Genomic DNA, 16,331 nt, shown 5'->3' on the forward strand with positions numbered 1-16,331 from the left:
ACCCTGCGCTGCTCAATGTGGATGCGTTTTTTCTGGCGCTGGGGTTGCTCTATGAGGAACCTAATTTGGAGATTCAGGCTGAAAAAGCCTTGATAGCCCTCTCTCAAGGGCATGATGAAGCTGAAGTATATTGTCAAAAATTTAGAAAATGGTCTGTGCTTACTCAGTGGAATGAGTGCGCCCTGGCGGCGAATTTCAGAGAGGGTCTCTCTGACGCCGTTAAAGATGTCATGGTGGGGTTTCCTACGCCCACAGGTCTGAATGAGTCCATGACAATGGCTATTCAGATTGACCGGCGTTTGCGGGAGCGCAAACCTGTGCATCATTTGGCGGTGTCTTCTGAGTAGGCACCAGAGAATATGCAATGTGATAGAATTCTGTCCAGAAGTGAACGGCAGAATTATAGGCGTAAAAATGGGTTGTGCTTCTATTGTGGCGATTCTGCTCATGTTATATCAGCATGCTCTAAACGCACAAAAAGGGTTGATAAGTCTTTTGCAGTTAGCACTTTGCAGTCTAAGTTCCTTTTGTCTGTGACTTTGATTTGTTCGTTATCATCTATTACCGTTAATGCCTATGTGGACTCTGGCGCCGCCCTGAGTCTTATGGATTGGTCCTTTGCCAGGCGCTGTGGGTTTAGTCTAGAGTCTCTGGAGGTCCCTATTCCTTTGAAGGGTATTGACTCCACACCATTGGCTAGGAATAAACCTCAATACTGGACACAAGTCACTATGTGTATGACTCCAGACCATCAGGAGTTGATTCGATTCCTTGTGTTGCATAATTTGCATGATGTCTTAGTGCTTGGATTGCCATGGTTACAAACTCACAACCCAGTTCTTGACTGGAAAACAATGTCCGTATTAAGCTGGGGATGTCGAGGGGTTCATGGGGAAGTACCTTTGGTTTCCATTGCTTCATCTACTCCCTCTGAGGTTCCGGCATTTTTGTCTGACTATTGTGATGTTTTTGAGGAGCCTAAACTTAGTTCGCTCCCTCCTCACAGGGATTGCGATTGTGCTATAGATTTGATTCCTGGCAGTAAGTTTACTAAAGGTCGTTTGTTCAATCTGTCTGTGCCAGAGCATGCTGCTATGCGAGAGTATATTAAGGAGTCCTTGGAAAAGGGACATATCCGTCCATCCTCATCCCCTTTAGGAGCAGGTTTTTTTTTCGTGGGTAAAAAAGATGGTTCCCTGAGGCCTTGTATTGATTATCGGCTGTTGAATAAGATTACAATCAAATATCAGTATCCTTTGCCACTGTTGACTGATTTGTTTGCCCGTATTAAGGGGGCAAGGTGGTTCTCTAAGATTGACCTTCGGGGTGCGTATAATTTGGTGCGGATTAAGCAGGGAGATGAGTGGAAAACTGCATTTAATACGCCCGAGGGCCATTTTGAGTATCTGGTAATGCCTTTTGGTCTTTCTAATGCCCCTTCAGTCTTTCAGTCCTTTATGCACAATATTTTCCGTGATTATCTGGATGGTTTTATGATTGTGTATTTGGATGATATTTTGATTTTTTCCGATGACTGGGAGTCGCATGTTCAACAGGTCAGGAAGGTTTTTCAGGTTTTGCGGGCCAATTCTTTGTTTGTAAAGGGTTTAAAGTGTATTTTTGGGGTTCAGAAGATCTCTTTTTTGGGGTACATTTTTTCCCCTTCTTCTATTGAGATGGATCCTGTCAAGGTTCGGGCTATTTGTGATTGGACGCAACCGACTTCCCTTAAGAGTCTTCAGAAATTCTTGGGCTTTGCTAATTTCTATCGTCGATTTATAACTGGTTTTTCAAGTGTTGTTAAGCCTCTAACGGATTTAACTAAGAAGGGTGCTGATGTTTCCAATTGGTCCTCGGCGGCTGTGGAGGCCTTTCGGGAGCTTAAGCGCCGCTTTTCTTCTGCTCCTGTGTTGCGCCAGCCTGATGTTTCACTTCCTTTTCAGGTTGAAGTTGATGCTTCAGAGATCGGAGCGGGGGCGGTTTTGTCGCAGAGAAGTTCTGATTGCTCGGTGATGAGACCATGTGCGTTCTTTTCTCGAAAATTTTCGCCCGCCGAGCGAAATTATGATGTTGGTAACCGGGAGCTATTGGCTATGAAGTGGGCCTTTGAGGAGTGGCGTCATTGGCTTGAGGGTGCTAGGCATCAGGTGGTGGTCTTGACTGATCACAAGAATCTGATTTACCTTGAGTCAGCCAGGCGTCTGAATCCTAGACAGGCGCGCTGGTCGTTGTTTTTCTCCCGGTTTAATTTCGTAGTCTCGTATCTGCCGGGTTCAAAAAATGTGAAGGCAGATGCCCTTTCTAGGAGTTTTGAGCCTGACTCCCCTGGTGATTCTGAGCCTACGGGTATCCTTAAGGATGGGGTGATATTGTCTGCTGTCTCTCCAGACTTGCGACGTGCTTTGCAGGAGTTTCAAGTGGATAGGCCTGATCGTTGTCCGCCTGGGAGACTGTTTGTTCCAGATGAGTGGACCAGTAGAGTCATCTTGGAAGTTCATTCTTCTGTGTTGGCAGGCCACCCTGGAATCTTTGGTACCAGAGATTTGGTGGCCAGGTCTTTCTGGTGGCCTTCCTTGTCTCGGGATGTGCGTACTTTTGTACAGTCTTGTGATGTTTGTGCTCGGGCCAAGCCTTGCTGTTCTCGGGCTAGTGGATTGTTGTTGCCCTTGCCTATTCCGAAGAGGCCTTGGACGCACATCTCTATGGACTTTATTTCGGATCTCCCGGTTTCTCAGAAAATGACCGTCATCTGGGTGGTGTGTGACCGTTTTTCTAAAATGGTTCATTTGGTACCCTTGCCCAAGTTGCCTTCTTCATCTGAGTTGGTTCCTCTTTTTTCAGAATGTGGTTCGTTTACATGGTATCCCGGAAAACATCGTTTCTGACAGGGGATCCCAATTTGTGTCTAGATTTTGGCGGGCGTTCTGTGCCAGGATGGGCATTGATTTGTCTTTTTCGTCTGCCTTCCATCCTCAGACGAATGGCCAGACAGAGCGAACTAATCAGACCTTGGAGACTTATTTGAGGTGTTTTGTGTCTGCTGATCAGGATGACTGGGTCGCCTTTTTGCCGTTGGCGGAGTTTGCCCTTAATAATCGGGCTAGTTCTGCCACTCTGGTTTCTCCTTTCTTTTGCAATTCGGGGTTTCACCCTCGTTTTTCATCTGGCCAGGTGGAATCTTCGGATTGTCCTGGAGTGGACACTATGGTGGATAGATTGCACCAGATTTGGAGTCATGTGGTGGACAACTTGAAGTTGTCCCAGGAGAAGACTCAGCAGTTTGCTAATCGTCGTCGTCGTGCTGGTAATCGTCTTCGTGTTGGGGACTTGGTGTGGTTATCTTCTCGTTTTGTCCCTATGAAGGTCTCTTCTCCTAAGTTTAAACCTCGGTTCATAGGTCCTTATAAGATTTTGGAGATTCTTAATCCTGTATCGTTTCGTTTGGACCTACCAGCATCTTTCACTATTCATAATGTCTTCCATCGGTCTTTGTTGCGGAGGTACGAGATACCGGTTGTTCCTTCTGTTGAGCCTCCTGCTCCTGTGCTGGTGCAGGGTGAATTGGAGTATGTTGTGGAGAAGATTTTGGACTCTCGCATTTCCAGACGGAGACTTCAATATTTGGTTAAATGGAAGGGATACGGTCAGGAGGATAATTCTTGGGTGACTGCCTCTGATGTTCATGCCTCTGATTTGGTTCGCGCCTTTCATAGGGCTCATCCAGATCGCCCTGGTGGTTCTCATGAGGGTTCGGTGCCCCCTCCTCAAGGGGGGGGTACTGTTGTGAATTCTGTTTGTGGGCTCCCTCTGGTGGCGACTGGTGGTACAGGTTGACTTCTGTCCTTTATCTCCAGTGCACCTGTTCCCATCAGGAAATGGGAGTTTCCTATATAGTCTGGCTTCTCAGTCATTTACTTGCCGGCTATCAATGTTACCAGAGCTCCTCTGTTACTTGCTACCTGCTCCAAGTCTGCTGATTCAGATAAGTTGGATCATTTGTATCTTTTGTCCAGCGTGCATTTATATGAATCTTGCTGCTGGAAGCTCTAGTGAACTGATATGACCACTCCGGTGTCATGAGTTGATACCGGAGTTTAAAGTTATTTCAGGATGGTATTTTGTAGGGTTTTGAGTTGACCGCGCAGTCCACTTTTGTATTTTCTGCTATCTAGTTAGTGGGCCTCTCTTTGCTGAACCTGTATTCATACTACGTATGTGTTTTCTTCTTAACTAACCGTCATTATATGTTGGGGGCTACTATCACTTTGGGGTTTTCTCTAGAGGCAAGCCAGGTCTGTGTTTCCTCTATTAGGGGTAGCTAGATCTCCGGCTGGTGCGAGACGTCTAGGGATAAAACGCAGGTACGTTCCCCGGCCACTGGTAGTTGTGCCTGAGGTTCAGCATCGCGGCCAGCTTAGATTCCATCTTCCTAGAGCTAGTCCTGTTTTTGCCTATGTCCCTGCCATTGGGAACCATGACAGCAGGAGCAGAGTCCCCACTACGTACATTGACCTGGTGGTTGGCTTCTGGAAAATGGCGCCAGTGTCCACGCATATGCAGATTTAGATCTCGACCTAATCACCATTTTACTGAAGACCTCAAGGGGGTCAATGTGAGCATGTGCCAATGCCAGCACCAATTTGCTGAAGCCTGTTGCAAGGTGAATGTTTGTCAAGCACCATCCACAGCTAGGACTGTGTCAGCGAGAAATTTAAACCAGTAACAAGATATTGATCCTACCCACAGTCCCGCCCCACAAGCCCGGAAAACCAGGCTACGGATTTTTACAGTGAAGGTACCTATTAAACCGGTAGGACAGCGACTTTATGCCCATACATTTAGTTTAATGTGCCTTCTTATAGTCTGGTGGCTTATTACCATATTTTGCATTCTGATTTTTCACATTAGGATGATATATTTAATTGTCAATTTCTAGAAAGATTAAAAGGTGTTGTTCCACTATATGTTCTACGGTCTCCTTCCCCATAATCCTGTAGAATGTAAGCCCGTAAGGGCAGGGTCCTCGCCCCTCTGTATCAGTCTGTAATTGTTAGTTTGTTTACTATAAGTGGTATTTGTAATTTGATGTAACCTCTTCTCATGTACAGCACCATGGAATCAATGGTGCTATAAATAAATAATAATAAATGTATGATTACTGGGGGCCAGACACTGATGAGAAAAGGGATCCTAAAATTCCCTGTATAAAAAGAGCAGTATCCTGCATGCATGTGTGAATGATGCAACGGCCATATCCGTCAGTTCCACGGGTGTGAATGGAGCGGAATTAAAAAATGCACACTACTGCTATATGCACAAAGAGGACTGGGATCTAATTGTAGGGATTTGTGGGGTCCCATTGGTTGGACCCTTAAGGAACCATCCTGTGAATAGTTGATGAGAAAACAGTTTCAAATACTGGTCTATTCTACAATAACATTGCCTACATTTTATATACACCCACTGATCAATATATAATTCAGAAAAACATTGTGACATACCTTATTAGCATTATGAAGGGTATCTACTTGCGCTGGGGTCTCAAAGCTTGCGCCCTCTAAATTTTTGCTGCTAGATTTTGAATCCAAGTTGTCTTCTGCAAATGATGAAGATGCGGCTTCTGTCTCGACAGCAACAGTTCTGGCTCCTGACAGTTTTGGAATAGCGCCCGGTAACAATGCCGCTGGATTAATAAGCAAATTTGCCTGGAAAAAAAATTGTATATACATGATGATGATTTTTATTTTTATGTAGTTCTTATCAAGATTTTAAGATGGTAAGCTCCTGTAGTAGTAATAGAGATAAGGAGGAGTGTCGCATTGGTAACAGAATAAGCCGCATGCACTATGCAAATAAAAGGTCAGCCCGGTTCCAAGCATCGCTAGTGGGAGAAAAAGGAAAATTGAAAGAATTTTACATTTAAAAAATAGAAAAATGTTAAGAGGAAGAAGAACAAGAGAATGGCAATATTTAATAGTTACTTGGAGTTTTCCAATCCGAGAGGAAGGACTTTTTGTTTTAATTGGTGCTGGGCCTGTGGTTTTCTGGACAAGATTAATAAAAAAACAAAACAAAAAGCAAGATTAATAAATTTCTGAAAATAATTATGAATGTGTATGGTAATTCATATAGACGTTCTCACAAAGTGTACAGGTTGTCCTTGAATGTCTAGTGACAGGTAGGAAGTCTTTAAGACAATGGTCTGTGGTAAGAGTGTATGAGATAGCGCTACTTCAGAGAGAAGACAAATGTCTCACAATGCCACGCACGGGTAAAACGTCAGATGCCACCAGACCATATTGACTTACAATGGGGACCCTCTGGATTCCACTTTAGAATCCTTTGATTTAACAGAAAACTAGTGCCGTTTCCAACGTAACCGATTCTTACAGTCAAATCCAAATTGAGTACCCAACACAAATGGGAGCAGAGTCTGTACATGCTCCTTGATTGAAACATTCCAAAAAAACTGAAACAAGGGCTGTGGGCTTAAGTCTAGCCAAAGTTTTCTCAAATTAATTGTCTAATCAAAATCATAAGTCCATACAAGAATAGGTGTTAGGCACTTCACAAGTTCATTAGAAACACTAAAGAAAGGTTGTGGGTAAAAAAAACACCTGCTAAGAAGAGCTTGCAAACATTTTAGCGATGAAAATATATTTTTTATTGAAATACAAAATTAAAATTACTTAAAAAGACATTGGATAAGACCTCAAAATAAGGAGGAGAATCTACTGGTAGACACTGGGAAGGTAGGATGGGTGGTGGAGTGAGGCTGTGCGTTTATGGCAAGTAGACAAGTATACTCTTTGGAATCTCTTCTTTACAGGTGGTTTTTACCCACCACCTGTCTTTAGTGTTTCTAATCAAATGAATTGTCTGATAGTAATATTGTAAAATTATTATTATTTTTTTTTGGCATGGATTGATTAAAAATAGGGTTGATCGAATAGCTTCGGATAAGCGCTTACCTTCCAGCACTCCACTGATCCAACGCAGGCTTCTCCGGAGGTCTGCACTGACTCCAGCTGTGTCTGCTCCATTTGGATACAACAAGGTTGCTGCAGCCTGTGACTGGCTGCAGCGGTCAGGTAAAGGAACGCGTCATTGGATGTCTCTCCAAAGACGTGCTCTTCTAGTCACTAGAGCATTGCAGCCAAGTACAGGATGCACAGGAGATTTGACTTTCAAAAGGGGCAGACACTGCTCTAGAAGCAGCCAGACAGCTGCTGGAGCATCTGCACACCTCTGAAGTGAGCTATGTAGGAAGATGAGTATACCACACATTATTAATTTGTAATCAATACATGCCTAAAAAAAATAAAAAAAATAGTATTTTACTGTTGTTACTTTTGTTCATAGCAGGGCAGACTGATACACACGGTTTCAAGCAGGCAAACTGGCGTGACATGTATCACTATCTTTCCACTTTAATTTCCATTGAGATACGAACCTCGGCCTCTTCATGTTTCACAACTGCCGCCTCACTAACTTCTGATGGTCTGACACATTCTTTAGGAGTTTCCAAGCCTTTGCTTTTGATAATGGTTTTCTTCTCTGGAACCTGATACAGTAGGAAAATCTATAGATTACATCCATGAATAACGTGACAATGGAAAGCTGTGATCCTACAGATGTATTCACCCCTAAGACAAATAGCTGCTACTCTTCAGCTCTTCCATAGAGCCATTATTAAGACAGGCTCCGTTATTGCAAATATGTAATTTTCACTCTTAAACGCTGCACAAAATACAAAAGAGTGTGCACAATAATGTTGGCTGCAAAATAGGGATTTTTGTGTACTCACCGTAAAATCCTTTTCTCCGAGCCAATCATTGGGGGACACAGCACCCACCCTGTTAGCCTATTGGCTTGTTGTTAGTCCTTCGGTTTTGACATAGTTTATTGTCTGTTGTTTAATGCTATGTCAAAACCGAAGGACTAACAACAAGCCAATAGGCTAACAGGGTGGGTGCTGTGTCCCCCAATGATTGGCTCGGAGAAAAGGATTTTACGGTGAGCACACAAACATCCCTATTTCTTATGCAAACTGAACCAAGTCGCAGCTTTGCTGACCTGTTGTGCTGACGCCTGGTGCCGAATGGCCCAAGAGGCGCCCACTGCCCGAGTCGAATGCGCCTTAATCCCTGCTGGGACAGGAGTGTTCCTGACAAGGTAGGATTCTTGAATAACCGAGCGGATCCACTCGGCTACTGTGGCCTTTGAAGCGGGTAGACCCTGGTCCCTCTGGAAGCACGAACAGGACTTCTGACTTGCAGAAGGGAGCCGTCCGAGAGATGTACTGTCGAAGAGCCCTAACCACATTGAGAGTGTGGAGAGCTTTCTCGATACAATGGACTGGTGCCGGACAGAATGAAGGAGAAACAATCTCCTCGTTGAGGTGAAAAGAGGAAACAACTTTGGGTAGGAAAGAGGGGGAAGTCCTCAAGACTGCTTTATCTGGATGAAAGGTCAAGAACGGGGGTCGGCAGGAGAGAGCTGCCAACTCCGAAACTCATCTGATTGATGTAATCGCTACTAGAAAGACCACTTTCCAGGAAAGAAAAGTTATCGAGACGTCCTGCAGTGGTTCGAAAGGAGCCTCTTGAAGGACTCCGAGAATAAGATTAAGATCCCACGAATCCAGCGGCATCTTACAGGGAGGGGCCACAGGGGCGACTCCCTGTCTTAACCGGTAGTCTGGTGGCAATTTTGCATTGGAGTAGCACTGACAAAGCTGACTCTTGTCCTTTGAGCGAGCTTAGAGCGTGACCCAATTCTAATCCTGATTGGAGGAATTCCAATATGGAAGGAATAGAAACCACCAGAGGAGAACGATCATGGGTGTTGCACCACGAAAAGAAAATTCGCCAGGTGCGATGATAAATGCGAAAGGATACGGGCTTCCTAGCACTAATCATGGTGGAGCACACCCCAGGAGAGAATCCAGCTTGGGCTAAAATCCAGGATTCAACGGCCTTGTCGTCAAAGACAGGGCCCCGGAGTTCTGGTGGTAAATTGGGCCCTGTGAGAGTAGATCCATGCGATCTAGTAGCCGCCAGGGAACTTCGGAGACCAGTTGGATGAGATCGGAGTACCAAGCCCGGCGCGGCCAGTCCGGCGCGACTAGGATCACTGGTTCCCCCTCTGCTGTGATCTTCTTGAGGTCTCTCGGGAGCAAGGGGAGAGGGGGAAAAATGTACGGGAGCCGGAACTGATGCCACGGCAGCACAAAGGCATCTGCTCCGACGGCGCGTGGATCGAGTGATCGGGCGATGAACTGGGGATCCTTGTTGTTTAGCCTTGAGGCCATGAGGTCCACATCCGGAGTCCCCCAGCGACGGCAAATCTCCTGGAAGACTTCCGGATGGAGCGACCACTCTCCCAAGGCGAGGCCCTGGAGACTGAGAAAGTACGCCGCCCAATTCTCCACACCCAGGATGTGGATTGCTGAGATGGGTGAGTGGTTGCTCTCGGCCCATCAGAGGATATGACTCACTTCGTGCATGGCCGTCCTGCTGCGGGTTCCCACTTGACAGTTGATATACGCCACCGCCGTGGCGTTGTCGGATTGGATTCTGATGGGGTGACCTGCGAGGAGATGGTGAAAACTGAGTAAGGCAAGTCTGATCATTCGTATTTCCAAGATGTTGATTGGGAGACACGACTCTCGAGTGGACCAACGACCCTGTGCCGTGTGGTGGCTGAAAACTGTCCCCCAGCTCAAGAGGATGGCATTGGTAGTCACCACTAACCACCTTACTGGGAGAAAAGACTTCCCTTGGTTCAGGGAGGACTTCAGCGTCCACCACCTGAGGGTTTGCCTGACCGGCGGTGGCAGACGGAATCGAAGGTCGAGCGAGAATGGGTTCCTGTCCCAGGCCAATAGCAGTGCATGTTGCAAAGGACGGAGATGGAACTGTGCGAACTGAACTGCTTCAATGACTGCTACCATTTTTCCAGGGATGCGCATGATGAAACGAATAGAGTGAGGAACAGGGCGGGAAAGAGTGCGTTGCTTCCTGTTGTAAGACCGAGACCTTTTCTGGAGGGAGAATGACCAACTCGCGGGAAGAGTCCAGGATCATGCCCAAGAAGGAAATTCGCTGAGCCGATACCGGAGATGACTTCTTGAAGTTTAATTTTCCAGCCCAGGCGAGAAAGAGTATCCACCGTGATACCGACGGACTCCTCGCAGGCTGGATAAGAAGGGCCTTTGATCAGTAGGTGGTCCAGATACGGAAGTACCACCACACCCCGAGTATGAAGAATGGCCATGACAGCTGCCATGACCTTGGTGAAAACCCTGGGAGCGGTGGCGAGGCCGAAGGGCAAGGCCACAAACTGGAAGTGTTCGTCGGGGAATGCGAAGAGTAGGAATTGTTGATGAAAGGGAAAGATTGGGATGTGGAGGTAAGCATCCTTGATGTCTATGGATGCTAGGAACTCTCCTCTTTCCATGGACGCGACAACAGAACGTAGAGAGTCCATTCTGAAGCATCGGATCTTGACAAAGTTGTTTAACAGCTTTAGGTCTACTATGGGTCATAGAGAACCGTCCTTCTTCGGGACCACAAATAGGTTCGAGTAAAACGCCCTGAACCTTTGGTCCTGGGGGACCGGGATAATAACTCTGTCTCTTCGGGGCGCCTGTATGGCCTGAAGAAAGGCTGATGTCCTTGTTTTGGGAGAAGACTGGAAAAAACGTGTCGGGGAGGGGAAGAAAACTCGATTTTGTATCAGGAGGACACCAGCTCTCTGACCCACTCGTCATGAACGACCGAGAGCCAGGCTTGACGGAACAAAAGTAAGTGATCGCCTACTTTGTCGGTGACTGCCGGATGTAGCGACAAGTCATTGTGTAGAAGATCTAAGGGATCTGGGTCTCAGAGCTGGATGCCTCTGTCTCCACGCGGAGCTCGTCCTGAACCCGAAGAGAAGGTCGTAGAGGACCAACTAGAATTGTTGCGAAAAGGCCTGAACCGAGGCTGTTGTTGATTCCGAAAGGGCCGAGCAGGTCTTTGCTGAGGAAGAAATTTACTCTTTCCTCCAGTAGCGTCAGAAATAATTTGGTCTAGTTTTTCTCCAAATAATTGACCAGCTTGGTAAGGCAGAGGTCAATGATTTTTTGGAAGCAGAGTCTGCTCGTCAATCCCAGAGCCAGAGGGCCCTTCTGATGGAGAATGCGTTTGCAGCTGCCTGTGCAGCGCAATTGGCCGCATCTATAGAGGCGTTAACTACGAAGTACCCTGCTTGAGCTATTTGGCTAGCGAGTTTTGCCGCCTCTGGGGGAAGATTGCTATCGTGGATGGTTGTGGTTAGCACCTCTGCCCAAGCGACCATTGCCTTAGCCACCCAAGTCGTGGCGAAGGATGGGAAGAGAGCTGCTCCTGAAGCCTCAAAGACTGAGCGAGCCAGGTAGTCAATTTGACGGTCAGTAGGGTTTTTGACTGAAGAACCGTCGGACAAAGATAGGAGTGTTTTGGATGCGAGGCGCGATACAGCAGGATCTACTAAAGGAGAGTGCAGCAAATACTTCATTAGATCTGGAGCGAAAGGATATTTGGACTCAATAGGTTTTTGACCGGTGAACCGTTTATCTGGGTGGTCCCTGTGTTTCTCGACAATGTCCTTAAACTCAGGATGATTGGCAAATATTTTTTGGATGCGTTTGGTTTTCTTAAAAGACACCACGTGTTCCGGAGCGGAAATGGATTCCTCGTCCACCATCAGGGTCTTGTTGACCGCCTTGATGAGGGAATCAAGCGTCTCTTGATGGGTAGAGGAGTCCTGGATTAAAGACCCATCAGACTCATATTCAGAGTCATGTGTGATGCGACCCAGATAGCGTGATCCCACCGCAGATCCCGGAAAAATATGGCCCCCGAGACTATAAGCGGCGCCTCTCGTTCAGGACGAGAAGCACCAGGGACGTGGGTGGAGCTCCGGCGGTGGGTGGCGCCATGTAATTGCGGCCTAGTCCAGCAAAAAGCCGGGGACTAAATTTTTGGGGGCTGCCGGCGATGCGATGCCTGCTGGCTGATAAAGAAGGGGCCGCGATGATCACCGGACGTACCGCCGCTGGCGCCTATAGCCTATATCCTCCCTATAGCAGGGGATGGAGAGAACCCTCCATCCATCTTCTCCAGCGGTCATGGGGCTGTATTGACGCCATTAGGTGAGGGCCTTTGTCCATCCAGCTGTAGATTTTGTCGGCCCCGGAGAGGAACATGGACCATAAAGGAACCGTCGCTTGAAGGTGATATTAGGCGTGTCCCGGTCGTCGCAGGAGAGGGTACGGGGAGTATACTCCGCGTTCTTGCCTGTTGATGGTTCGGGGGAGAAAGGACCCTAGAAAGGGATCCGTCGCCCCCTTCACTCTGTTAGTTAAAAAATTACAGAAAAAAAAAAGCGGAAAAATTTAAAATAAAAACGTCGGGGTCTGAAACCGGTTTTTACGTACCGGTAATAGGATTTTACGGAGCCACGACAGCACCCCTACGAGAGAGTGGATCCGCCCACCTTCCGGACAGGAACCTACAGGATTTAAAGGGGCGGTCCCCCTCACCACTCCAGTTTGTGTTTCAGAGTATAAGGGACACCGCCCATTGAGTTAGTACATAATCATATATACTTAAACATTACTAAATACCGTCACCTCTAAAAGAGTGATAACTAATAGCACACCTTCCAATAGAGTGCAGGAAACCAGTGATTAACTACGGGGGGGAATGTGCGGGTGCTGTCGTGGCTCCGTAAAATCCTATTACCGGTACGTAAAAACCGGTTTTCCTATCGCCACGACAGCACCCCTACGAGAGATTTTCAAAGATCAATCACCTGGGAGGGACTACAGTACTAAGTACTGAACGGCCAAAGGTTAAATTGGCCTCTGACAGGTCAAGACGGTAATGTCTATAAAAGGTGGAAGGAGATGACCACGTTGCCGCCTTACATATTACGTCTATGGAGACGTCCGCTCTCTCCGCCCAGGATGAGGCCATGGCTCGAGTAGAGTGGGCTCTGATGCCATCTGGTGGTGTTTGGCCTTTGGCAACATAAGCAAGATATATGGCATCTCTTATCCATCTGGCGATAGACGCTTTCGTTACACTCGCCCTCTTTCTCGGGTTCTGAAAGGAAACAAACAGAGCCCTACTCTGCCTCCCTGGCTCTGTTTTGTGGAGGTATTCTAACAGCGTTCTTCTAACGTCTAGCATGTGGCATTTCTGCTCTTCAGCTGAAACTGGATTGTCACAAAATGATGGTAAAACTATCTCTTGGCTTCTATGAAACTTGGAAGCTACTTTTGGTAGATATGCTGGATCTGGTTTTAACACGATCCTATCCTGAAAGACCATTAAATAAGGGGGATCTACCGATAAAGCCTGCAAATCACTCACTCTCCTAGCAGAAGTTAGGGCAACTAGGAGGGCGGTTTTTAAAGTTAAATATTTAATGGAGACTGAATCAATGGGCTCAAAGGGGGGTTCAGTTAAGGCATCCAACACTAAACTTAAATCCCATGGTGGCAGACTGGGCACATACACTGGTTTAGACCGTTCAGTGGCCTTAATAAATCTGGATACCCATCTGTTCCCTGCCACATCACTGCTATATAATGCCCCCAGAGCTGAAATTTGGACTCTAAGGGTATTTACTGCCAAGCCCAATTCTCGGCCTTTCTGTAAGAATTCCAGAATAGCCAAAATTGGAACCTTGCCTGAAAAGGGATGTTGGTAGAAGGCAAGGAATTTTTTCCAAGTCTTAGCATAGATCTTAGTAGTAACTTCTTTCCGGCTGTTTAACAGAGTAGAAATGAGAGCTTCTGAAAACCCTCTTCTCCTTAATAACTCCCTCTCAAATTCCACGCCGTCAGATGTAGGGATTCCACATTGGTGTAATGGAATGGACCCTGAGAAAGAAGCTCCGGAGTGACTGGCAATACCCAGGGATCGGTCACAGACATTGTTCTGAGTAACGAGAACCATGCCCTCCTGGGCCAAAAGGGGGCAATGAAGATCACTCTCGCCCTCTCCTTCCTGATCTTTCTGAGGACTATAGGGATCAGACACATTGGGGGAAATGCATACCCTAGAGGGAAATCCCAGTGCATCTGAAGGGAGTCTATCACACAGGGTTTGTCTGCCAACTGAAGCGAAGCAAATTTCCTGGTCTGTCTGTTCTCTCTCGTTGCGAATAGGTCTATGACTGGCAACCCCCAAAGATCTACTATCTGTTTGAACACCTGCCGATTTAGAACCCATTCTCCTTGACTTAGAGAATGACGGCTGAGGTAATCTGCTTCCGTGTTGAGCTCTCCCCGAATGTGAACGGCTGACAGAGAGCGAAAGTGACTCAGAAAGTGACTCAGACTGTCTAGAGTGGCAGTGGATAGCCTGAGTCTTTTGCCTAATTGTCCTTGAAGACTCTTTTCTGCAACCAAGACCTGGGCTTGCAACACTCGAGTGTGGAACTGAGCCCACTGGACGGCCGGTATGCACGATGTCAAGGATCCCAGAAGGGACATAGCGTCTCTCAAAGTCAGATCTGGCCTTTTTGTTACAGTACTGACTTTGTGCACAATCTTCTGCTTTTTCTCTTCCAGAAGGAAACATAGTTGCTCTTCCGAATTTAGCAGAATACCTAGGAAAGTCTGAGTCGATGATGGAACCAACCTTGATTTTTCCAGGTTGACTAGCCAACCTAAGTCCTGTAAGGAAGATATTACATGATTTAGGCGATTCTTACACTGAGAAAACGAATTCCCCACTACTAGGAAGTCATCCAAGTAGGGTACCACTAACGTATCGTGTTCTCTGACATAGGCCATTACTTCCGAAATGACCTTAATGAACACTCTCGGTGCCATAGATAGACCAAATGGCATTGCAGCAAACTGAAAATGTCTGACCTGGTCGTTTAAACGCACCGCCATTCTGAGGAATTGTTGATGCTCCTGATGAATGGGCAGATGATAATACGCATCCTTTAAATCCAGGACTGTCATATAACATCTGGGAAAGAGAAGTTTAGTCGCTGTTTTAATAGATTCCATTTTAAAAGCATGATATTGTAGATGCTTGTTCAATTTCCGTAAATTTATGATGGTTCGAAAGGAACCATCCGGTTTGGGAATTAAAAATAAAGGGGAATAGAACCCCTTCCCCTGTTGTTGTTTTGGAACCTCTAGTATAACTTTCTTCTGTCTTAACATCTGAACTTCCTTTTCAAGGGCCTTTTGTTGATCTAAGGAATCAGGGGTAGTTAATATATAAAAATTTGGAGGTTTTTCCCGAAACTCTAATTTTAACCCCGATTTGATTATGCCCAAAACCCAGTTACTCGATGATATTTTGGCCCACTGAGCATAGTACTGTTTTAGCCTGCCCCCTACTGGGAGGTCACTATTAACGGTAATTTCTTCTTCTTCTTGATGAAGATGATGGGGCATTAGAGTCCGAACCTTTTTTCTTCGGGTCTGTTGATTCCCAGTCTCGGTTCTGATAAGGTCTTCGGTATTGGAAGCGCCTCCTGAAGGTATTCCTAAAGGTAGGATTAAACACTTTAGGAAAGCCCTTTTTCCTATCTTCAGCCTTAGCTAGAATGTCGTCCAATACCGGGCCAAACAGGTACTCACCCCTACATGGAATCGTACACAGTTTTGCTCTCGCCTGGGCATCTCCCTTCCAGGTCTTAAGCCATAGGGCTCGTCGAGCGGCGTTTGAAAGACCTGCTGATCTGGCTGCTAACTTCAGCGAATCCACAGATGCGTCCGCTAAATACGCCACTCCCTCCCGTATTTGCGATAGGGAGTTTAGTATTTTGTCTCTGGGCACTTTGGATTTCAGCTGTTCCTCCAGCTGGGTTATCCAAACCATGACAGATCTAGCCGTACAAGTACTGGAGATTGCCGGTTTGAAAGCACCCGCAGACGACTCCCACACCTTCTTCAAAAACATGTCCGCTTTCCTATCAGACGGATCCTTCAGAAGGCCAACATCCTCAAGAGGTAAGGCTCCGGCTTTAGATGAAGAGGCCACCGCTGCATCCACTTTTGGGACCTTCATCCATACCGACAGATCGTCATCGTCAAAGGGATACCTTCTTTTTGCTGACGACGGAAGGAAACCTTTATCTTGTTTATCCCATTCCCGTTTTATAAGGGTCTTCACTGTATCCACGACCGGGAATGACTTACGACTCCTCTGGCACAAGCCCGCAAACATTAAGTCTTGTGCAGATTTCGGTTCCCTGCTGTCAGTGACCCCCATGGTTGCTCGGACTCCTCTAACCAATATATCCATGTTATCAACCGAAAAACATGGTCT

General features: G+C 46.6%; 1 protein-coding gene across 2 annotated transcripts in view; it reads right to left on the reverse strand.

Annotated features, from left to right (window-relative positions):
• WASHC2C (WASH complex subunit 2C) overlaps positions 1 to 16,331 on the reverse strand; it is an 81,383-nt gene that overhangs the window by 5,971 nt on the left and 59,081 nt on the right. Inside the window, exons 25-27 of one of the 2 annotated variants that reach the window (XM_077259098.1) lie at positions 7,454 to 7,564; positions 5,982 to 6,044; positions 5,502 to 5,705 (exon numbers count right to left, since the gene is read on the reverse strand). In XM_077259098.1, coding sequence (XP_077115213.1) covers positions 5,502 to 5,705; positions 5,982 to 6,044; positions 7,454 to 7,564 — 378 coding nt within the window. The remainder of the gene's footprint in view (positions 1 to 5,501; positions 5,706 to 5,981; positions 6,045 to 7,453; positions 7,565 to 16,331) is intronic. The other variant, XM_077259099.1, reaches the window with a different exon arrangement.

Source organism: Ranitomeya variabilis, chromosome 4 (assembly GCF_051348905.1).
Source record: "Ranitomeya variabilis isolate aRanVar5 chromosome 4, aRanVar5.hap1, whole genome shotgun sequence".
NCBI classification, from domain to species: Eukaryota; Metazoa; Chordata; class Amphibia; order Anura; family Dendrobatidae; genus Ranitomeya; species Ranitomeya variabilis.